The sequence below is a fragment of the Bubalus bubalis genome, chromosome 7 (assembly GCF_019923935.1).
Source record: "Bubalus bubalis isolate 160015118507 breed Murrah chromosome 7, NDDB_SH_1, whole genome shotgun sequence".
NCBI classification, from domain to species: domain Eukaryota; kingdom Metazoa; phylum Chordata; class Mammalia; order Artiodactyla; family Bovidae; genus Bubalus; species Bubalus bubalis.
In genome coordinates, this window is record NC_059163.1 from 109,773,226 (window position 1) to 109,799,064 (window position 25,839).

The 25,839-nt window shown below is 36.4% G+C and overlaps 1 protein-coding gene across 3 annotated transcripts in view; it reads right to left on the reverse strand.

The window, feature by feature from the left end:
- MMRN1 (multimerin 1) overlaps positions 1 to 25,839 on the reverse strand; it is a 75,953-nt gene that overhangs the window by 24,931 nt on the left and 25,183 nt on the right. Inside the window, exons 4-5 of one of the 3 annotated variants that reach the window (XM_044946228.2) lie at positions 12,571 to 12,663; positions 10,766 to 10,939 (exon numbers count right to left, since the gene is read on the reverse strand). In XM_044946228.2, coding sequence (XP_044802163.2) covers positions 10,766 to 10,939; positions 12,571 to 12,663 — 267 coding nt within the window. Of the gene's footprint in view, positions 1 to 10,765; positions 10,940 to 12,561; positions 12,664 to 25,839 lie in introns of all 3 variants that reach the window. The other 2 variants (XM_006066275.4, XM_006066274.4) reach the window with 2 other exon arrangements.

A 25,839-nucleotide genomic window follows, 5' to 3' on the forward strand; every position in this document is an offset into this window, starting at 1 on the left:
AATTTTAGTTTGATAATTCTTTATTTAATTTTTTAATTGAAGTATAGTTAATTTACAATATCATTACACTAATGCTTAACAAAAAGGGGAGAGTTTATTAACTTGCCATTAATAAAGTACATATTAATACCTCCCTTTTAGAAAGAACAGATTGATCACAAGCCAGAATTATGGACATTCAAAAAGCAGCATTAAAAAAAAAGGGAAAAGAGGAAAAAACTCTTGAACTATTCAGAATCATTTAAAACAGGAAATAAATATTTTTAAAATGTAAAAACAGACAAACCAGTTACATACAAAAACAGAAAGTGGAAAAACTAAAACATATTTGAGGCATATTTATAGTATGTGGCAATGAAACAGATATAAATGGAAGATATGTCCATTCAAATCCAACAAGTAGCCAACATTTATAATGCAAAATACAGGTAACATATTACAAAGTATTTTAAATTGAAGGTCTGCACTATGGAGTATTGTGAAACAAGTTATGGCTACTATGAAGACTATTCAAGAAAAATGATTAGCAAGTAAAAATATATAGTCTCTACATGTCTCTATTTTGTAAGCAAGTTTTAAAAAGTATTTAAGTTGCTTGAGAGACTTACATAAAGCATATTGTGAAAGAGCAATTATATCAAATGGAATGATGTATTGCTTGAGCATCTTGATACTTGGTAATTAATGTGGTACAAAGACAAAGCTGTGACTGGATAAATATTTCCTTAGAAATCATAAACACTAAAGATGAATGTTGTTAATAGATCTTTTAGGCTTTAGGATTTCTAGAGCACAAAATTTACATTTCTAAACCCATTGGGCACTGAAATAAACTTAGTCTAAAAACTATAAGTAAGTGAAAATCAACTTGTATGTAATAGAAAAAAAAAAGCATGTGAAGTATGAACGAGTAATCAGTGACACACAGCACCAAAATACTAAAAAAAAGCTAAGTTTATTAGAAAAGATTAAATAGCTGCAGTTAAGATAAATTATACTGACACAGTCTAGCTTTTGCATTTACTAACATGAACAATTATACCAAGAAAGATTTTTAAGTATTTTTATTTTTTAAATTTTACTTAGCATTTGACACACCACTCATTTATACAACAAATCTTCATTGAGTATATTCTAGATGCTACATAGAAAATGAAATTTGGCCAATGAGATTTATGACATTTAACATAGAATACGGTAGCTTCGCTGAGTGTAAGGCACCACTTAATAGAAATGATATTTTTATGGCACTTTATATAGAATCATTTAGTCATTTCCTGTTAGTTAAAATCATCTTTAATTTTCATGGCAACAACTAGATGAAACACAATAAAATAATTAAGGTTAGGAATCAGACTTCTCTGAAATTTATAACCTAACAATTTTGGCTTTAAAATGTTTTTCAAGATTGACAAGGTAGGGGCAGTGGTCCTAAGATGGCAGAGGAATAGGACGGGGAGACCACTTTCTCCCCCACAAATTCATCGAAAGAACATTTGCGCGCCAAACAAATTCCACAGAACAACTTCTGAATGCTGTCAGAGGACATCAGGCACCCATAAAAGCAGCCCATTGTCTTCAAAAGGAGGTAGGACAAAATATAAAAGATAAAAAGAAAGCCAAAAGAGGTAGGGATGGAGATCCGTCCCAGGAAGGGAGGCTTTAAAAAGAGAGAAGTTTCCAAACGCCAGAAAACAATTTCTCCGATGGGTCTGTGGCGAGCCTTGGAATCTCAGAGGGCAAAATAATGGGGAGGAAAAATAAATACATAATTAAAACCCACAGATAATGTGCCTAACAGCAACTCCCACCGGTGCAACAGCCCATATGCTTGCATCCCCCACTAGCAAGCTGGGGAGGAGCAGGGAGGAGTGGGCGGCATTGCTTAGGATAAAGACTGGTCCTGAATGCCCTGAGGGCAATCTGAGGGAACTAGCTTGAGATAGCAATCCAGGCTGTGGGACAGCTATCCCGTGATCCAGCAAAAAGCCCTAACCACCGCCAGGCACGTTTGCAGAACACAGGACTGAGCAGAGCTAACAGGCTGGGACCGGCCCATCCCCTGCAGGGGACAGGCAGGCGAAGGCAGCCAGAGCCTGAAGGGGGCAATCGCGGCCCCAGAGAGGCATCCTATACCAAACTACAAACAGACTTCATTGCTAACTAAGACTTCTTGGGATTCTGGACGGTCAACATCCACCAGGAGGGTCACAGCAGCCAGAGATCAGCTTCCCAGAAGAGATACTTGGCACACATGAGAAGGTGCGCCCATTGTACACTCAGAAAACTGAGTGGCTGGGATGGGGGAGGGGATAAGTCACAGCCTTCAACTGGGGGTGACTATGCACCCCAAGAAACTGGTCACCTGGGCTGCTCAGACCTGGGACAGGCGCAAAATGCAGGCCCAACCAAGTCTGTGCCTTTGTGGAGTACCCGAGTACCCAAACCTGAACGGCTTAGACCTGGGAAGTGCACACAACCCAGGGCCGGTGTCAGACAGTTCCCAGCAGAGTAACCTAGAGCCTAGGCAATGTAGACTGGGAAAGCACACACGCCGTGAGCGGGGGCAAACCCAGTGTAGCTGAATCACTGTGAACACATGCCAGTGATATTTGTTTGCAGTGTTCCTCCCTCCCTAAAGCATAACTGAACAAGCGAGCCTAAAAAAAAAAGAGACCACCACCGTGCCCCTTGTGTCAGGGTGGAAATTAGACACTGAAGAGACTAGCAAACAGAAGAAGCTAAAATAAACAGAGGGAACTGCTTTGGAAGTGACAGGTGCAATAGATTAAAACCCTGTAGTTAGCACCGACTACATAGGAAGGGGCCTATAGACCATGAGAAGTACAAGCCAGACCAAGGAACTATCTGAAAATGAACTGACCCCACACTGTCTGCAACAGCTCCAGAGAAAGTCTTATATACATATTTTTACTATTATCATTTTTTAAATTAAAAAATATATATTTTATTTTATTTTTTTATTATTTTTAAGTCCCCATTACTCCTTTAATTTTCATTTTTATAACCTATTACCTTGCAAAAAAAATAAAAAGACAGACAGACCCTATTTCTAAAGCAAACTTCAAAACCAAAAGCTGGTTCTTTGAGAGGATAAATAAAACTGACAAACCATTAGCCAGATTCATCAAGAAACAAAGGGAGAAAAATCAAATCAACAAAATTAGAAATGAAAATGGAGAGATCACAACAGACAACACAGAAATACAAAGGAACATAAGCGACTATTATCCGCAACTATTGCAAATAAAATGGACAACTTGGAAGAAATGGACAAATTCTTAGAAAAGTACGACTTTCCAAAATTGAACCAGGAAGAAATAGAAAATCTTAACAGACCCATCACAAGCACAGAAATTGAAACTGTAATCAGAAATCTTCCAGCAAACAGAAGCCCAGGTCCAGGCGGCTTCACAGCTGAATTCTACCAAAAATTTAGAGAAGAGCTAACATCTATTCTTCTCAAACTCTTCCAGAAAATTGCAGAGGAAGGTAAACTTCCAAACTCATTCTATGAGGCCACCATCACCCTAATACCAAAACCTGACAAAGCTGCCACACAAAAAAAGAAAACTATAGGCCAATATCACTTTTGAACATAGATGCAAAAATCCTTAACAAAATTCTAGCAAACAGAATCCAACAACATATTAAAAAGATCATACACCATGACCAGGTGGGCTTTATCCCAGGGATGCAAGGATTCTTCAATATCCGCAAATCAATCAATGTGATACACCACATTAACAAATTGAAAGATAAAAACCATATGACTTTCTCAATAGATGCAGAGAAAGCCTTTGACAAAATTCAACATCCATTTATGATATAAACCCTCCAGAAAGCAGGCATAGGAGGAACATACCTCAACATAATAAAAACCATATATGATAAACCCACAGCAAACATTATCCTCAATGGTGAAAAATTGAAAGCATTTCCCCTAAAGTCAGGAACAAGACAAGGGTGTCCACTCTCACCACTACTATTCAACATAGTTTTGGAAGTTTTGGCCACAGCAATCAGAGCAGAAAAATAAATAAAAGGAATCCAGATTGGAAAAGAAGTAAAACTCTCACTGTTTGCAGATGACATGATCCTCTACATAGAAAACCCTGAAGACTCCACCAGAAAATTACTAGAGCTAATCAATGAATATAGTAAAGTTTCAGGATATAAAATTAACACACAGAAATCCCTTGCATTCCTATACACTAACAATGAGAAACAGAAAGAGAAATTAAGGAAACAATTCCATTCACCATTGCAACGAAAAGAATAAAATACTTAGGAATATATCTACCTAAAGAAACAAAAGACCTATATATAGAAAACTATAAAACACTGGTGAAAGAAATCAAAGACGACACAAATAGATGGAGAAATATACCGTGTTCATGGATTGGAAGAATCAATATAGTGAAAATGAGTATACTACCCAAAGCAATCTATAGGTTCAATGCAATCCCTATCAAGCTACCAATGGTATTTTTCAGAGAAATAGAACAAATAATTTCACAATTTGTATGGAAATACAAAAAAACCTCAAATAGCCAAAGCAATCTTGTGAAAGAAGAATGGAACTGGAGGATCAACCTGCCTTACTTCAGTCTCTATTACAAAGCCACAGTCATCAAGACAGTATGGTACTGGCACAAAGACAGAAATATAGATCAATGGAACAAAATAGAAAGCCCAGAGATAAATCCACACACATATGGACACCTTATCTTTGACAAAGGAGGCAAGAATATACAATGGATTAAAGACAATCTCTTTAACAAGTGGTGCTGGGAAATCTGATCAACCACTTGTAAAAGAATGAAACTAGAACATTTCTAACACCATACACAAAAATAAACTCAAAATGGATTAAAGATCTAAACATAAGACCAGAAACTATTAAACTCCTAGAGGAAAACATAGGCAAAACACTCTCTGACATAAACCACAGCAGGACCCTCTATGACCCACCTCCCAGAATATTGGAAATAAAGGCAAAAATAAGCAAATGGAACATAATTAAAATTAGAACCTTCTGCACAACAAAGGAAACTATAAGCAAGGTGAAAAGACAGCCTTCAGAATGGGAGAAAATAATAGCAAGAAGCAATGGACAAAGAATTAATCTCAAAAATATACAAGCAACTCTGGCAGCTCAATTCCAGGAAAATAAAAGACCCAATCAAAAAGTGGGCCAAAGAACTAAACAGACATTTCTCCAAAGAAGATATACAGATGGCTAACAAACACATGAAAAGATGCTCAACATCACTCATTATCAGAGAAATGCAAATCAAAACCACAATGAGGTACCATTTCAGGCCAGTCAGAATGTCTGCTATCCAAAAGTCTACAAGCAATAAATGCTGGAGAGGGTGTGGAGAAAAGGGAACCCCCTTACATTGTTGGTGGGATTGCAAACTAGTACAGCCACTATGGAGAACAGTGTGGAGATTCCTTAAAAAACTGGAAATAGAACTGCCATGCTGCTGCTGCTGCTAAGTCGCTTCAGTCATGTCCGATTCTGTGCGACCCCAGACACGGCAGCCCACCAGGCTCCCCCGTCCCTGAGATTCTCCAGGCAAGAACACTGGAGTAGGTTGTCATTTCCTTCTCCAATGCATGAAAGTGAAAAGTGAAAGTGAAGTCGCTCAGTTGCGTCCAACTCTTAGCGACCCCATGGACTGCAGCCTACCAGGCTTCACCATCCATGGGATTTTCCAGGCAAGAGAACTACAGTGGGGTGCCATTGCCTTCTCCAGAACTGCCATACGATCCAGCAATCCCACTGCTGGGCATGCACACCAAGGAAACCAGAATCGAGAGAGACATGTGTACCCCAATGTTCATCGCAGCAATGTTTATAATAGCCAGGACATGGAACCAACCTAGATGTCCATCAGCAGATGAATTGATAAGAAAGCTGTGGTACATATACACAATGGAATATTACTCAGCCACTAAAAAGAATATATTTGAATCAGTTCTAATGAGATGGATGAAACTGGAGCCTATTCTTTAGCGATCAATGCAAAGAAATAGAGGAAAACAACAGAATGGGAAAGACTAGGGATCTCTTCAAGAAAATCAGAGATACCAAAGGAACATTTCATGCAAAGATGAGCTCGATAAAGGACAGAAATGGTATGGACCTAACAGAAGCAGAAGATATTAAGAAGAGATGGCAAGAATACACAGAAGAACTGAACAAAAAAGATCTTCATGACCCAGATAATCACGATGGTGTGATCACTGACCTAGAGCCAGACATCCTGGAATGTGAAGTCAAGTGGGCCTTAGAAAGCATCACTATGAACAAAGCTAGTGGAGGTGATGGAATTCCAGTTGAGCTCTTTCAAATCCTGAAAGATGATGCTGTGAAAGTGCTGCACTCAATATCCCAGCAAATTTGGAAAACTCAGCAGTGGCCACAGGACTGGAAAACGTCAGTTTTCATTCCAATCCCAAAGAAAGGCAATGCCAAAGAAAGCTCAAACTACCGCACAATTGCACTCATCTCACACGCTAGTACAGTAATGCTCAAAATTCTCCAAGCCAGACTTCAGCAATACGTGAACCATGGACTTCCTGATGTTCAAGCTGGTTTTAGAAAAGGCAGAGGAACCAGAGATCAAACTGCCAACATCTGCTGGATCATGGAAAAAGCAAGAGAGTTCCAGAAAAACATCTATTTCTGCTTTATTGACTATGCCAAAGCCTTTGACTGTGTGGATCACAATAAACTGTGGAAAATTCTGAAAGAGATGGGAATACCAGATCACCTGATCTGCCTCTTGAGAAATCTGTATACAGGTCAGGAAGCAACAGTTAGGACTGGACATGGAACAACAGACTGGTTCCAAATAGGAAAACGAGTTCGTCAATGCTGTATATTGTCACCCTGCTTATTTAACTTGTATGCAGAGTACATCATGAGAAACGCTGGACGGGAAGAAGCACAAGCTGGAATCAAGATTGCCGGGAGAAATATCAATAACCTCAGATATGCAGATGACACCACCCTTATGGCAGAAAGTGAAGAGGAACTAAAAAGCCTCTTGATGAAAGTGAAAGTGGAGAGTGAAAAAGCTGGCTTAAAGCTCAACATTCAGAAAACGAAGATCATGGCATCCGGTCCCACCACTTCATGGGAAATAGATGGGGAAACAGTGGAAACAGTGTCAGACTTTATTTTTCTGGGCTCCAAAATCACTGCAGATGGTGATTGCAGCCATGAAATTAAAAGACGCTTACTCCTTGGAAAGAAAGTTATGACCAACCTAGATAGCATATTCAAAAGCAGAGACATTACTTTGCCAACAAAGGTTCATCTAGTCAAGGCTATGGTTTTTCCTGTGGTCATGTATGGATGTGAGAGTTGGACTGTGAAGAAGGCTGAGCGCCGAAGAATTGATGCTTTTGAACTGTGGTGTTGGAGAAGACTCTTGAGAGTCCCTTGGACTACAAGGAGATCCAACCAGTGCATTCTGAAGGAGATCAGCCCTGGGATTTCTTTGGAAGGAATGATGCTCAAGCTGAAACTCCAGTACTTTGGCCACCTCATGTGAAGAGTTGACTCATTGGAAAAGACTCTGATGCTGGGAGGGATTGGGGACAGGAGGAGAAGGGGATGACAGAGGATGAGATGGCTGGATGGCATCACTGACTCGATGGACATGAGTCTGAGTGAACTCCGGGAGTTGGTGATGGACAGGGAGGCCTGGTGTGCTGCGATTCATGGGATCACAAAGAGTCAGACACTACTGAGCGACTGATCTGATCTGATCTGATCTGATACAGAATGAAGTGAGCCAGAAAGAAAAACATCTATATGGTATACTAACGCATATATATGGAATTTAGAAAGAAGGTAACGATAACCCTGTATGTGAGACAGCAAAAGAGACACATATGTATTGAACAGTCTTTTGGATTCTGTAGGAGAGAGCAAGGGTGGGATGATATGGGAGAATGGCACTGAAACATGTAAAATATCATATGTGAAACGAATTGCCAGTCCAGGTTTGATGCATGATACAGGATGCTCTGGGCTGGTGCACTGGGATGACCCAGAGGGATGGTACAGGGAGGGAGGTGGGATGGGGGTTCAGGATGGAGAACACATGTACACTCATGGCGGATTCAAGTCAATGTTTGGCAAAACCAATAGACTATTGTAAAGTAAAATAAATTAATTAATTTAAAAAGAAAAAAAGATTGACAAGGTAAAATAAAACTTAAGTGTAACTGAATTTATTAATTGTGAATAATGGCAACAGTAACAATAGATTTTAAAAAGGGAAAGCAGCATGATCTGAAAATCAGGAAAAGAATGAAAATAGGTGAAAACACTGTAAGTAGGTATAAAATTCAATACAGAATCCTGAATAACGTAATTATGAAAAAAATAAACAATAAAAGTAACAATTCATGCTTTAAAATTTTAATGGAAAACTACATTGGGTAAAGGGTAAAAATTACAGCTAGTGTCTGAAAAGGAATCAAACAGATTATTAGCTTTAAAAATTTGTTTCAAGAAAACAAGCTTTTCAGGTAATATTCATGTAATTTGTTTCTATAGAAACATCTGTGCAAGAATCTAATTTTTGCAAAAATATGTCAAAATGCCTTATGTCAATATTTGAGGGAGCACATCATTTTAAGTGTAGTTGATTCTGTTTCATGTGACTCAATGTGCTACTACTTCCTAACAATTCGATATTGTATATGGTAACTTTAGAGGTATATCTGATATCAGATACCTTGGCATGTCTCTCCTGTGGCTGTGAACACATGGCCTATTCATAACATTTAGATAACTCTAAAAGTGTTGGGGCATTTGATTTTAAACAGTTTCTCCAGCTCCTAGCAGATAAAGCAGTGCTTCTCGGTCTGATGTAGTATAAGTGAGAGAAGGGTCATGGTTTTGCTGGGAAAGTGCAGTACCTTGGGGCTGAATTTAGCTCTTGTTCCCTGTATGAACATTCATTAACTGCAAGCCCTCTGGTTCTTTTAACTGATTGGGCCCAGCTCACAATTAATGCCTCTTATTGAAGAGGGACTGTTGTTGTTACTATGAATGCATATTTTTCCTGTGTCAGGGCCAGTTTTTTTGTTAGTAGGTTCACAAAAGGCTACGGACAGGCCTAATTCAGGTCATGATAACTAAATTTTGTTAAATAAATTTTATTATGATGGTTATAGCTGATCATGTACTGTTCCTATTTAACTTCTTTCTCATGCTATCACTTCAGGGAAAATATATTCCTTTCTCATGCTTGCTATGGGTTTTAGCCATAGGGGACATACCAGAAATGTAAGACAGAGTCTTTCTTTCAGTTGGTTAATAGCACTAATAATTTACATGACTGAAAAAATAATGATGGCTCTGTATTAGTAAATGATATGGAAATCTTCACCTTTTTATTTCATTTGTGAACCACATAAAATAGAAAAAAAAATAACATGAGTGGTAGAAATGGGATACACAGTGAATATTTTTTATGTACAAAATAAAGTGAAAGGGACAAGTAATCCTGAAACTTGGAAACATACAATAAGCCCAGTGAATTGAGATGCTCCTAGTAACCAAAACACATGTCTAGAATATCCATGGTCTACCTGAAATCTCTTTGTCAAATTAAGTCCTCCTGATCCATTACTTATCAGTTGACTTGGTTTTTCTTTGTAGAAGCCTTCCCTGATCCCCTTAGGTTGGATTTATTAAAATTATCAAGGGGTCGTATTGTATTGCTACCATACCAATTACTCACTATACATGAAACTCTCTGGTAGGCAGAATAATGCTGCCCCTAAGATGTTCAGTCCCTAATCGCCTGAACCTGTGAATATGTTACCTTCCATAGCATCTTGACAGATATGATTAAGGTTAAGAACTTTGAAATGAGGAGATTATCCTGGATTATCCAGATGGGTCCAATGTAATCATATGTGTCCTTAATGAGGAAGAAGGCAGAAGAGTGGGTCTGAGAGCTGCCATGAGGACTCAACAGCTGTTGAGTTGGCTTTTGCAAATGGAAGAAGGCCATGAGCCAAGAAATGCAGTAGCCTCTAGAAGCTGAGAACAAATTTAGTCATCAATAAAATGGACCCTCAATCCTACAATTGCAAGAAAATGAATTTTAACAACTCAAATGAACAGGAAATGGATTATCCTGCAGATCCTCCAGAAAGAAACAGAGACTGCTATTTCAAGAGCACAAAATTCAGGCAAAACTGACTCAGATTTCTATGAATAATGACCTGATGGAATTTAGAATATATTTCATTGATTATATTCCATGAGCTAGATAGTTTCTGGGGTAATAATATATTTTAGATTTATTCTCAATATCTTTATCAATATTAAGACATTCATGGATCTATGTGCCTTGATAAGCTCCCCTGGACTGCATCTTTATCTTGAACTGGAAACCACAATGGAAGCAGATTAAGTATAGCTCATTTTAACTATAAAGGAATACAAATAGGGCTATAACTAGGTACACAATGTCAGCAGGTCAGATGAAATAGTCAAAGATTTGTCTGTATTAGTAAAAATATATTTAGATGGTTCACATTATTTCAGAAATTAAGGGATTTTAAAGTATCTTATTCCCCCCAAAAATCTGTTTTAGAATTCTCTACCTCCCAATCTAAAGAAAAGATCTTAAAATGATGTGGGAAAAGATAAATGAGTCATTTGCCTTCTGTCTCAACTAAATGAATAATTAACTTTTACCTTTTAGAAAAGACTTAAATTCCCCGGCTTTGTCTTCATTGATTTTCTCTTCTAGTGAGGAATATGTGCTCCTTACATCACTCACGGCCAAAGAAATATTGTCAATCTTCTTCTGCAGAAGGGTTAGTTTCACTGCCTGGTCGTTCATCTGGTCAGTCATTTTTTGTGTCACTGCTGATATATAAGATGAGAAAATAGGAAACATTTAAAAATTCATATTTAAAACCACTCAAATCTCATGATAGATTGTGTGGTAATTCAGATAAACCATGTTTGTGCTTCATATTTGAAAATATAGATTATATACACTTGGCAAATGGCATCCTAAATTTTATACTATTTAGGGGAAGAAATTTGTAAAAAGCATTCTAATATCTTAGAAGTCTAAAATGTTTTAATTTTACCCAGAATCTTCAGTCTCTCTTTGCTTAAAGATTGTCTGTTAAGTTTTCAATTGATGAGGAAATAGAGAATCAGAAAACTAAAATAAATTGCTTGAGGTTACCAAGCTAATGTCTTATCTTCTGCTTTCAAATCCAATGCTCCAAAATTGAACAGGTGTAACCTTATACATATACATGTGCATACATACTACATACATACACCTATATATGCATATACTACATATATATATATGTAGTATGTATCTATATTCTGAGAATTTTTTATTTACTGCTGCTGCTAAGTCACTTCAGTCGTGTCCGACTCTGTGCGACCCCATAGATGGCAGCCCACCAGGCTCCCCCGTCCCTGGGATTCTCCAGGCAAGAACACTGGAGTGGGTTGCCATTGCCTTCTCCAATGCATGAAAGTGAAAAGTGAAAAGTGAAAGTGAGGTCGCTCAGTCGTGTCCGACTCTTCTCAACCCCATAGACTGCAGCCTACCAAGCTCCTCCGCCCATGGGATTTTCCAGGCAAGAGTACTGGAGTGGGTTGCCATTTATTTTCTGAGGTATTCTTTAATGAGAGATAAAGAGATTCAGAATTTGATTAGAATCACTTTATCAAGCAATGATACTTTCCATACCTTTACATGTGATTTCAATAATTCAAGGAGGGTTTCATTGTATTTTGTGAAAATACTGAAGTTTGACCCCTTAACAAAAATTGAGTACAGTTTATAAGCTATGTTCACCTGAATTCTTAAAGAGATTCCCTTAAATCATATTCCTCAATTTGAGTGCCTTGTTTTGTATGACTAGATATATGCCAAATATAGATGTTTTTAGCAGTAACCAACTTTATGTTTCTAAGAGATGAAGCCTAAAAGGAATGGTGAAATATTTATTAGAAAGATGAGAAAGTATGTGACATGCCAACTTTAGATCAACATGATATTCTTGTTGATTCTGAGCCACAGTTCTTTGCCCTAGTCTGTGATCAATACACCTTGGCAATCTCTTATCCAACAAGGGAAGAAAGGCTTCTCAGCTGCTTTAAAATGATCAAGTCCTTCCATCCATGCCAAAGTTCTTCCATAATTGTACTCTTTGGAGGACAATAATGTGATTTAAATTTGAAAACCTGTGAATTCCTTACAACCTAGTGTGACAGCATTTCTATTCCCCTCTGTGTCTGTACAGAGAGCTCCAATAATTACACATGTTCCCTTCCTGCTGGGAACCAGCAATTCATTCAGTTTCACCTAATACACAGCAGCAGTAGCAAAGGGTCAAGAGGTACGTTAATGTGCCATCATCAAACATTTGACAGGCAAGTGATGTATTGTTTGTAAGTCTTCATAAATAGAGTTGACAATGATTGGGTTAGGGACAATAGTAATTACAATCTGTGACCTGGGTCACCACAGTCTTGGGGCTGCTGCTCCAATGTTCCTCTGCCAACAGCCGCGTGACTTTCAGCCTGTTTGCTGTGTATCAGCTGCTGTTGTTCCTGGGCTAGACAGAAGCAAAAAGAGAAGAGAGAGAGAGTTAAGCGCTGGGTTTACCTCATTTTTTTCCAGTCCTGAGCAGCAATGCGGCTAACATGCGTTTTCACATGTACTGAAGCATGGTGGTCATGGTCCAATATGACTGCAGAGTGAGCGACTCTGCCCCCATCCACATTGGTACCATATTCTTGGTACTGAAGTGCAAGATTCTAGTTCTCTTTGAAAAAAGTAAAATTATTCAGGTTTCCTTGTAATTGAAAATGGATGATAGTTTGGGGAAGCTGTGTAAACTTGGGGATATATTCTGCCAGTATAATTGAGGGGACCTTAAACTCAGCTGTGTTAAAAGCTGTAGCAACTTTCTAAGTGGACTGTCTCAAAGATGGTTTGCTTAACAAAGCAATTTCCAATTGGTGGCCACTTGAAAGTAAGGGAGAGCTACAAGTGCTTTACTAAGAGAATATTTGCTTAATAGTGCCACTTAAATGGATTTTCCCCAGATTTTTAAGAAATACATAGGTTCAAAACAGAAACACTGTAAGTAAAAGCAAACCATTACAGGGCATGTCTAAAGGGGATCAAGCAGTAAAATCAGTGAAATTTCAGAAAAATAGAAATTCTTATAAAATAAATTTACTCTCTTAAAACATTGCTTCTTTTTTTCCCCACGAATCAAACTATTTTAAATGGGAATATAATTTTTCACTGGGGAAAACAATTTAGAGGAAGATTTATTAAAAATATTGAACACATCAAGTAATATATGTCTGTAATTTGCAGACTTCTAATGAACAAATTTATTCATTGAGGTCTGAATGTCAGACACGAGAAAACAAGTGTTTGGAGTCTGACCGTGTTTCTTCCCATGTGAAATTATGTACCAATGAAATTGCACTTCTGGCATATGTTAATTATTCTCTGTGACAATAATACTAAATCATCTCTACTTCATAGAAAGTATATATATTTGGTGCTAATTTCACTTAGTCTCTATTGTTGGATTAAATTTTGCATTGCTTTCTTTAGGGCACTGAGCTAAATTAATGAATCTCCATTCATGTCCGGAGTTTTTGTTCTGATTTTCTTCTCTCCACTGATTAATAGATAGCCTGGCATAATTTTTTACTTATTTGGTGGAAGAAGACAATATGTAGCTTGGGGAAAAGTGTATGCATTTGGGAGCCATGGTAGGTGGTGAAGAGTGTTAACTTTATGCTAGATCCTAGCAGTAAAATTATTATAGCCCCAATTCAAATTAATTTATAGAAATATATGTTAAATAATTGTATAATTTTAAAAATCAAGATACCTTCTTAGATGTAATAAAGCATTTTCTTGGCAGCTAAAATCTATCTACTTAAGAGTGTTACTAAAGAGTAAAGCATTGGTTTTCAAAACAGGGTCCCTGAATCAGCAGTATCAGCATCACCTAGGAGTTTTAAAAATACAACTTCTGGGCACCCCCCACAGACCTGCTAATTTAAGAAACCCTGGAGTGAGGCAAAAATCTGTGCTTTAACAAGCTCTCCAGTTGATTCCAATGCACACTGAAGTTTGTGAATCACTGGAATTAAATCCATCTATCAAGATAAATCATTCTTATAAACTTTCCACCCGTTCCTCTTAGCTGTGCAAGAGTGTTCTGGATATATCCTTGTATTTATAGCAAAAGGAAAAGGTGGGTTTAGCAAAATCAACAAATGGTCTTTTCATTTTTTTACTGCTAACCTTTCTGAGCCAGATTGTAGGAGAACAAAAAGAGCTGGTGCATTGGAATGCACGCCACAACCTGGTAGGTAGAGCATTTTGTTGGGAAGCGATGTGTGATTATGGTGAAAACAAAGACCACATATTTTGTGGCATACAAACACAGCTGCTCTTCAAACTTATTTTTCTATTATTAACTTTTAAAGCATATTATGTTCTTGCTTTTCTTCTTTTTTCCTAACATTTCTTTAGACTAGTAGTTTTTTTGTCATGGATGAAAATCAGAAGTGATTGTTAACTTTGAAACCAAGTGTCAACATTCTGTCCATCACCCTTGCCCCATCTGAAGATTATGAAGCATAGCACTGTTCTGGGGAATTGAGAATGTGTATATATAGTTCTTTAAACTCTGCAGGTGATTTAAATGCATGACTGTGGTTAAGAACCATTAATTTAGAACAAATTTCAAAATTTTTTAATTCTAATAAATAAAGTCAATGTTATAAGGCAGAAAATACCAGATTTTTTTTTCTTTTTTTTTTTAAGAAAACACCAGATGTTTTTAAGTTAAAAATTGCAATCCAGATTGCAATTGATCTTCAGAAATTTTTAAACAACCACTAGCTTTGTTGATAAGAAGAGTACATGTTAAAGACTTGATTTAATAAGTGAATTAAAACCTTTAGTCTCCTACCATTCCATAGACAAGCAGACCTTTATAAAGAGTAAGTGAAGTGAGGTGAATGTGGAGGGTGGTTTTCACAGTTCCCATTCCCTACTATAGATAATACTATTCTCAGTGTTAGGACACACAATCCCCGAAGAGAGGTTCCTAAGTGTGTGCATGTGAAGTCTTTGAGCCACCTACCCAGCAATCAAATCTAGAGCCCACTGACAATTTCAGTATGTCTCAGAAATAAAAGGGCCTTTCCGCTCAAAACCTAGGCTATAACACCTCACTCTTATCTGGTAACATCCCACAAAGCCCTAACTCCAAACCTGTATTCAGTCACTATGCACCAATGTGACCTAGCAATTATTAAAATATTGAAATACAGCCATACATACTGGAAAATATATTATGATAAAGTGTAATAACTCATAAGCACTTCTCTAGTGCCTCAGTGGTAAAGAATTTGCCTGCCAATGCAGGAGACATGGTTTTGATCCCTAGGTCAGGAAGATCCCCTGGAGAAGGAAATGGCAACTTGCTCCAGTATTCTTGCTTGGGAAATCCCATGGATAGAGGAGCCTGGTAAGCTACAATCCATGGGGTTGCAAAAGAGTTGGATACAACTTAAACAACAATAACTGATCAACTTTGTTTAAAAAAAGTGCAATATTAAATTATTCCAAGTTAATTGTGTATGTGTGATAAAAGATATATCTTGTAGGATACTTGATAAATGGAATTCCTTTTATAACATCTGAACTGTTTTCATAACTAGTAATTTGTTGGGTCCATTTTATGCACTACATAATAGTAATGGTAGTCGCTCAGTCATGTCTGACTCTTTGGGAGCCCACCAACTGTAGCCTGCCAGGCTCCTCTGTCCATGGGATTCTCCAGGCAAGAATAGAGTGGCTTGCCATTCTCTTCTCCAGAGGATCTTCCTGACCCAGGGATCAAACCCAAGCCTTCCGCATTACAGGCAGATTCATTAGTTTAAGGAGATTCCTTAATCGATGTACTATATTGATTTTTTGACAGACATCAGTTTCTTATTTCGGAGAAGGAAATGGCAACCCACTCCAGATTTCTTCCCTGGAAAATCCCATGAACAGAGGAGCCTGGTGGGTTACAGTCCATGGGGTTGCAAAGAGTGGGATACAACTGAGCACTCACACACACAATTTCTTATTAGGTGTGATTTATGTAGTAGTTAGAATTTCTAAATTGTTTGGTGCTTACTTTAGTTTACTTTCTAGCACATACAAATTGTTCTCAGTACATCAGTTCAGTTCAGTTCAGTCGCTCAGTCATGTCTGACTCTTTGCAACTCCATGAATCGCAGCACATCAGGCCTCCCTGTCCATCACCAACTCCTGGAGTTCACTCAAACTCATGTCCATCGAGTCGGTGATGCCATTCAGCCATCTCATCCTCTGTCATCCCTTCTCCTCCTGCCCCCAATCCCTCCCAGAATCAGAGTCTTTTCCAATGAGTCAACTCTTTGCATGAGGTGGCCAAAGTAATTGGAGTTTCAGCTTTAGCATCAGTCCTTCCAATGAACATTCAGGATTGATCTCCTTTAGAATGGACTGGTTGGAGCTCCCTGAGATCCAAGAGACTCTCAAGAGTCTTTTCCAACACCACGGTTCAAAAGCATCAATTCTTCAGCACTCAGCTTTCTTCACAGTCCAACTCTTACATCGATACATGACCACTGGAAAAACCATAGCCTTGACTAGACGGACCCTTGTTGGCAAAGTAATGTCTCTGCTTTTGAATATGCTATCTAGGTTGATCATAACTTTCCTTCCAAGGAGTAAGTGTCTTTTAATTTCATGGCTGCAATCACCATCTGCAGTGATTTTGGAGCCCCCAAAAATAAAGTCTGACACTGTTTCCACTGTTTCCCCATCTATTTGCCATGAAATGATGGGGCCAGATGCCATGATCTTAGTTTTCTGAATGTTGAGCTTTAAGCCAACTTTTTCACTCTCCTCTTTCACTTTCCTCAAGAGGCTTTTTAGTTCCTCTTCACTTTCTGCCATAAGGGTGGTGTCATCTGCATATCTGAGGTTATTGATATTTCTCCCGACAATCTTGATTCCAGCTTGTGCTTCATCCAGCCCAGCGTTTCTCATGATGTACTCTGCATAGAAGTTAAATAAGCAGGGTGACAATATACAGCCTTGATGTACTCCTTTTCCTATTTGGAACCAGTCTGTTGTTCCATGTCCAGTTCTAACTGTTGCTTCCTGACCTGCATATAGGTTTCTCAAGAGGCCAGTCAGGTGGTCTAGTATTCCCATCTCTTTCAGAGTTTTCCACAGTATATAGATTTTACTAAATATTATTTAGGAATTTATAATAAATTATTAAAAACACTGGAAAAGAGACAAAGGTTTAAATTTTCAAAGTATTTTAGATATCATGAGTGGGAATTTTTTGAACCTTAGAAAAAAATAGAAATGTTATCAATAATGAGCCAAGTCCTGGATTGTCTAATGATACAGTGCAAATATCAGTCTGGAACATCTTTTGATATATAAGATATCAAAATCAAAAATAACAAATCAATATCAAAAATAAATTATATTTTAAAATATAATCTGTATTTTTGAAATAAAATCCACTTGATTTTCAATACAAATTAGTGAACTGTTGTTCTTTTTAGTCCCTATGTTGTGTCCAACTCTATTGTTGACTCCATGGACTGTAGCCCATCAGGTTCCTTTGTCCATGGAATTTTCCAGGCAAGAATACTGGAGTAGGTTGCCATTCCCTTCTCCAGGGGATCTTACTGACCCTGGGATCACACCCTCCTTTCCTGCATTGGCAGGTGTGTTCTTTACCACTCAACAACCACGGAAGTCCATCAGTTTTTACTTAATATATAAATGTAGACTTCAAATAACGATCTAAATTTGTATCATTAAAAATTACTAAACTTTTTTGTCCTCAATGACATTTAATTTCTGTTAAAATTAATGTGTGATCAAGAGAAAAATATTAAAGAACTTTATGAAATTGCATGTGTGCTAAGTCACTTCAGTCGTGTCTGACTCTTTCAGACCCTATGGACTATAGCTTGCCAGGCTCCTCTGTCCATGGATCCTCCAGGCAGGAATACTGGAGTGGGTTGCCACTTCCTTCTCCATGGGATCTTCCTAACCCAGGGATCGAACCCATATGTCTTATGTCTCCTGCATTGGAAGGTGGGTTCTTTACCACTAGAGCCCACCAATTAGTTTCATGAAATAAGCTTTTGTAATAATAAAAATTTTCAAGTAAAGTAAAGTAAAGCCTTTGAAATAAAAATCTTCAAAAACGCTTTATCAAATATGTTAGTAAAATTCAATAAAATAAGAATTTTAGAAAAAATTAGAACTTTTAACATCATCATGAAATTCAGATCAGTTTTATGTTTAACATTTGGAAAGCAAGGGTTTTTTTTAACAGAAAGGAAAAGGAGAATTGGTTTTCATAAATAACATTCTAAATCTTTTTTTAACTTTATAAGGAAAAAATGATTTCCTTTTTAAACTGAAAATAACATGAAAACTGATAAAAGGTATTTTAGATATGAAAAATGTTTACAGATACTACTTAACACAAAAATTAATAAAGGAGAAATTACATGAGAAAATACAGATTTTCTAATAACTTATGTGAAAATGAAATTTTTATGACAAAACTCAAAAGTATAATGTTTAAGTGCCTTGATTTATGATGCCCTAAATTTGATTAAATGTTTGCAGAGCTCTATGAACTGATTAAATAGGACATTCCTATAAGAATTTTTATGATTTAGTTAATAATAAATATATTGAATATTTTAGAATACACACAGAAATAATGAAAAAACATAATGCAGTCACTGTTAACTCAGTGGTGTCTAGTAGATAATTCAGTCATGTGGCAATACCATTGATGTTAAAAGAAATTATAAACTTACTGAGATTTCATGTCACTCATGGCTCTAAATCTGATGAAGAAGTCTTTAAAACAGATTGAGGCAGCTACCTATATTAAATCATATCTCTGACGGGGAGATCATTTAGCTGGTGTCATCCATGTCAAAAAAAAAGAGTGTATCAATAATTTATAGAAATTAATAAATTGCTTAGAATTTATTTGAATGATACAATGACTGATTTGTGTTATGATTTATATTACTTGGTATATAGTTTTATAATATAAGTAACATACACACTGGAGTGGGTTGCCATTTCCTCCTCCAGGAGTAACTTAAGAAAATAAAGTAATATTCTTAATTTTTGATTTTTATATTGATTTATATATTAATTGATACCAAGTTAGTTGTCATAACTAACTTGAATATAACCCCTGCCTCTTGCCATCCCATCAGTATAATCAAGAGGCAGATTAATTGAGACAATCATGATCCTGACTAAAGTGGAGTAACCTCAATAAAAATTGCAATAGCATTTTACACAGTACATTCCCAAGGGTTTAAAATACAATGCTAAAAGTTTTCATTACAAATTATAGGGCATTATTTTATATTGCATTATATTTTAATGAAATTGAGTCTCTTCTCTTTACAAAGTAGTAAATGTTGCATATTTAATGTGGAGACTGTACCATTCTATTTCATTGAATGTTCCTGATTTGGAAAGTACCAGCAAAAAGAGAGTCATCCACACGCACACACACACACACTCACACAAGAGGAAGTGAAGGGTATTCTATGTGTGTTGGGTCCTATTTGAGGCAGAGTACTTCATCCAATTATGGTTGTCTCTTTGCCACTTACTCCAGGCCAGATCCTGAATGTGCAAGAAGTAAAAACAAACCTAGGTAAGAGGTAAAGGGTCAAGAACAGAAAAGAGGTATACAAAAAGAATTTAAGTGTAATTTTCTATTCACCTTAGGGTCAAAAGAATTTCAAGTAAGTTTCATTCATGCAATCTGGAAAAATGCTATTGCATAGCCAATGAGAGAATAGTAAGTGACATACTAGAGCAAATCAGCAAATTAGAAATAAAAAGATAAGAAAAAACTTTAGAATAAGAAAATGGGAGAACAGAATTAAATAAAGCTTTCAGAAAGTCTCAGATGGTAAAGAATCTGCCTGCAATGTGGAAGACCCAGGTTTGATCCCTTGGTCTGGAAGATCCACTAGAGCAGGGACTGGCTACCCACTTTAGTATCTTTGCCTAGAGAATTCCATGGACAGAGGCTACAGTCCATGGGGTTCACAAGGTGTCGGACATGACTGAGTGACTAACACTTCAGGAAGAAAAAGACAAATAAACCAAAAAGGATAGAGATTAACACACAAATATTGACTGAAGTCTTTAGTTTTCTTGCATACTCATCTTTGGTGCTTCGTTCTCCAGCATGTGGAAATATTTTTTATGAAATAACAGTTAATATTTCTCCATATATATATTTAATTAATTTACTTTTTATTTAAGGATAATTGCTTTACAGAATTTTGTTGTTTTCTGTCAAAACTCAACATAATCCCCTCCCTTTTGAAATTCCCTCCTATCTCCCTCCCCATCCCACCCCTCTAGGTTGATACAGAGCCCTGTTTGAGTTTCCAGACACTATGGAGGATGGTATGGAGATTCTTAAGAAATCTAGGAATATTTTTCTATATTTTTTAAAGTTTTAAAATTCTTTAAGATTTGAAAGAAAATGTAAGTGGAAAGAAACCCTTTCAATATTGAATGACAAAAACTAATGTGATTTCATGTGTGTGTGTGTGTGTGCATAAAACTTCGCATTTGCTCTTAGCTATAGTTATTTTAATTAATTGTTTTAGGAGGAAATGGATGAAGAATTTTACTCGTAAGTAAAAGAAACAACCATTAAGCACCACAAAAGATCTTTGAGATCCAATTGTTGTATGAACCTCTTTTCTGTGGAATTCATTGGATGGGGTCTCTGCCAAGGCTGTTAAAAACCTGAAATGCCTGTTTAACAAATTCAATAGTTTGTTATCTTTTCTTAGTTCTATTTGTTGACTGGAGTTCAATACTTGCATTCATCCCAATTTATTTCTCGGGATTTAGATGGTGGAGAAGCACTGATAGGATCTCTGAGAGTGGAGTCAGTTACTCTCCTGTGATAAAATTCCTGGTTGATCGATGCTCTTTTATTTTTTCATTTAGCAATCTTTCTGTCTTCCTTATGTATTCTCTACCACAGGACTGCCACGATTCTAGGTTTTCCAGGCAATCTTCTCATCTTGCACTTAAGCAGAGACCTTTGTTTTATTCCATAGGTACAAATTTCTTTTTTTCTTGATCCTTTCTAAGAGATTGGTGCTAAGATAGAAGGACATTTATTTAAGTAGAATAATTCTACCCAGATCTTTATGTTCTTCTGATTTTTAAAAAGTTCAATGTATTTTAAAAATTGGATTTCTTTTTTCTCTTTCCCCAATATAATTACTCTTTTTTTCCTTGCACTAGAATCTCTGATCTTGGTGGATCAGGGCTTAAGAGAAGCAAGGTCAGCAAGTGTCAAGAGCAACCATCCCTTTATTAGGTGATTTTCCTTTTTTTCTTTTAATTAGCGGGGTGTTATTTTTGAGTTTTTCTTCCTTCTAGGCTTTTGAGGCATATAGAGGAAGTCATTAATGGCATCTCAGTAATGAGGAAGCTTGCTCTCTCCACCTTAGAACCAGACACCTTTCTGTGTGGTTTGACAAGGCCAGTTTCCAGCTGATCCTTTGATATCAACTGAACACTGCATGATGATGTTGAGTACATATGTAAACATTTACTGAGATTTAGTAGCTAAATAGAAGAATACAGTTTGATGCAACAAAAGTACATTGTGTTTTTTGACTAAACGTATCATACTATCATTGAGCAGAGGAGGTAATATTCTTTTTCAGGGGAAGGCGTTAATCACCACCAAGAACTAGATATGCAAAAATATAAGAAATGTAGTTTTTTTCGTTTCAAATATTGTAACTTTTATGGTATATTAATTGAAGTAATTTTCAAAATAATCTTACTAGAGAAGCCCCATATTTAAAATAGCATAATAGCTCTTACATAATTTATTGAGTTAGTGCACACTTATGAAAAGAAATATTTTTTATATATTCATAATATATGGCAGGGCCTGTTTATTCTAATAACCAACTAATTACATTTTAAACATTCATAATAACTATGATATATTTTAGAAAAGTTTTATAAAATACCTTTTTACTAGATAGAGGATCTGATTAAAGCTGACTGCATTTTTTTAAAAACAGATTTTTAGAGAAGTTTTTTTCCCCTCCTCGCTAACATTATTTGAACTTAAATCCCTGTCCTTTGTGTTATTAGAGCAAGCCAAAATTTCCTTTAACTACTTCAGAGCATTTCAGAGACATCTACTTGAAAAGCACATTATTGCAAAGTTTATAAAACTGTCTTAGAAAGTATGTCATTACTGATATTTCAAAACATATCTTGGATACCATATTACAAATCTAGGTCACTTTGTGAAGACAAGCTTGCTGACCCTCAAGAAAGGTGTAACAAATGTAAAATATATAAAAATGTTACTTTGATATTGGACTTGGTGCTCCTTTTTCTTCCCAACAAAACTCTATATTCACTTACGCTTTTTAAAACTTAGTTTCTTCTTAAGAGTGTGACTAATATTTTAATAGAACTTCTTACCAGAATTTTGATTCTCTGAGTTGCAGCAAAAAGAGAATGTGTGGAAAGTTAGTAATAATATAAATAGTATGTTGGAGAATAAGACCACAGAAAGAAATGCTCCATGGGTTTTGTTCTTTTTAATGCTTTATTTTATATTGGTATATAGGTGATTAACAATGTTGTGCTGGCTTCAAGTGTACAGTAAAGTGATTCAGTTATACATAAACATGTACCTGTTTTCCTTTTCAAATTCTTTTGCCCCCATGGACTTTGGATCACACATCCTTTCCTAACAGGTTGGGGATTGGTCTATTGAAAGAGAGAGAGACAGAAAAAGAGAAGGGTAGAAAGTGAAGCAGGAGAAATAAATGAGAGCATAGTTGCCAGCAATTCCATTTTCTGATCTATTGATTTTATATTTAAAAAGACCTCCCTAGTGCAATTTTAATTAAAATTGTTACTTTTTCTATTATGAAGTTAATTTTGTTGTGGGAAGGGAAGTTGTGGGGAAACAAGGATTTATGAAATTCATGTAATACTTTACAAATTTTCTATGAATAAAATAATTCCCTCTTGTAAAGGACTGACACGGAAGTAATTATAGCTACATACCCAGGTTCTTTCAAACCCTTGAGGGCTCTGAAGGGATTTAAAGAATGGATCAGCCACACTGATTGTTCTTGCCATATTTGGAGCTGCTTGTCATATAAGACAGCATGGAGAGTGCTGTCAAAGGAAACCTGACAATTTTCTCTCCCACATATGAATAAAAGACTGTTGGCACATATATAAGGAGTGATGAAAAGCGGAGGAGTACCTTTATGTAACTGGGTAGGAATCAGAAGGAAAATGTGTGCACTCCCCCCACATCCCCCAACCCCTGCCCCAAGGATAGATGAGATAATGAAGAATGGTTCAAGGGACAAAGGGACACAGTATTTCTTGATACTACCAGTGCATCAACTGCACTAATGAAAAATTCAACAGCTTTTATGTACTGCAATAAAAGTGAAGACTGGGATGGTCAGGATACTGTAGGGAGCAACAGTAGGTTCCCTTGGAATCACACTTGTATTAGGGTTGATTGTATGGCAAAATGACACAACGGGCACATCTGCCATCGGAAAATTATTCCTAATCTAGATTTCAATGGAAAGAAGACCTGCCCACGGCAGCTTAACCAGCAGATACCTGCATAATTCTAGTTACACTATCGTGATGGAAAGTCAGAGTCAGAACTGTTGTGGAATGTGTTTGTTAATGGGGATTCAAGATATGATTTGAGAATCTAGTATTAAAGGTATCCACAGGTTGCTTCCATTATACCAGAGGGTGTTGTTAAAAAAACAAAGCAAATCCCGTTTGGATTCAGTTTAAATATTTCATATAATACTTTGAAAAAAGGGGGAAACAGTACATAGTAGGTATTCAAAACTGTCAACTAGTCTTTTTTTTATTGTGTGTGTATATTTATAATGATGCAATTCTGTGCTTTTTCCTCCTGGGCATAAACAGTCCACCTTTAGTGATTAATAATCCATTAGCAGGTATAAAAGGAAGAAGCATGAAGGAACATAGTCCTCATCAACTGGAGACCATGACATTCTTTGACATACAGGCTCCTCTTACTGCTACATGTCTGCATTCAGTCCATTAGGTACAATAGGACGTGCAATGACATTCAAAATTTCCAGAAGGGTATATTGTGAACCCTTCTGAACAAACGCTGGATATTTAAGAAATGATAACGCAACTGAGTGACTGAACTGAACTGAATGGAATTAATAATCCTAAGGATCTTTTTTCATAAGAGAAATATAAAAATGAACTGTAGACTTTAGAACAGAGTACTAAATATTCTCCAGAACTCTTAACCGTCTGACATATACAGTCTATAAACAAATATGTTTTACCACAGAGAGTATATTTGTGTACCTGATGGAAATCAGAAATCCTTTGAAAGCTGGATCATATTTTGAGTTTTTTTAGAACACGCTAAATTACCTTGTTTGCAAATATTTTTGGTATAGATTATATTCTGCTTAAAACTTTGTTTTACCTGATGCTATACTCTGAAAATGTATTAAATAACATTTCTGAAATTCAGTCCAGATCCAGAATAAAATAGCAGTACAGTGAAATTTGCCTACAGATTCTCAATGAATGGGCTAGAAGAACCATATATAATATCCTTAACTAAACTGCAAGTTTCCTAGAGCTTTTATATTACAACTTTCTTTTTTTTTAATGTGAATCATAATGGTTTCTCCACACTTACATTAATTTTTAATCACAGTCTCTTACACTGTTGATTGAATTCCCTGCTACTGCTAATGGCCTTTCTTGTAATATTCATTCATTTAAAATATGTATTCTGATGCAGTATTTTATTTTTCAAAGGAAACCTATTTAAAGCCCAAAGCAAAATAACAGTCACATGGATGTTAGACCATAGCAGGTTACCATGCATTTGATCAGGCTTGCCACCAGAAAATCCTTAAACTTTGTTTAAAAATGGCTCCATTAGGATCAGTTTTAAAAAGCAGAATTTCACTTATAGATGATATTATTTCAAATGATTGAACTGGAACAAAACTGGAAGGTGATTTTAATTTTACATAGGGTCACTTCTAAAGACAGTTTACTTAAAAAATAAAGTTAGGATTTCTGATATTTTAATAAGGCACTGTTGATGCCACAGAGCTAAGGGAAATTAAAATATTTAGACAGATCTCCAATTATTCATAATATGAAACCAATACAAATATTAAAGAATTTAAAGGATAGCTTATGATATTTTAGGGTGCTGGAGTAGCCCCCACATTAGGAAGCTCTAAAATAGTAAGTCTTGGTAGTTTCACTTCATGTTAATTTACTTGGGTTCAAAAGAGAAGACACAACTCCTTTGGAATCAGTTGCTTATTCTTTAGTAGTTTTATGCTTCTCATTGTGATTATGAAATTACTATTAGAATATACCATTTTTAAAATTTTAATTAGAGGCTAATTGCTTTACAATATTGTGGTGGTTTTGCCATATATTCACATGAATCAGCCATGGGTGTACATGTATTCCCCATCCTGAACCTCCCTCCCACCTCCTTCCCCATCCCACCCTCAGGGTCATCCCAGTGCACCAGCCCTGAGCATCCTGTCTCATGCATCGAAAC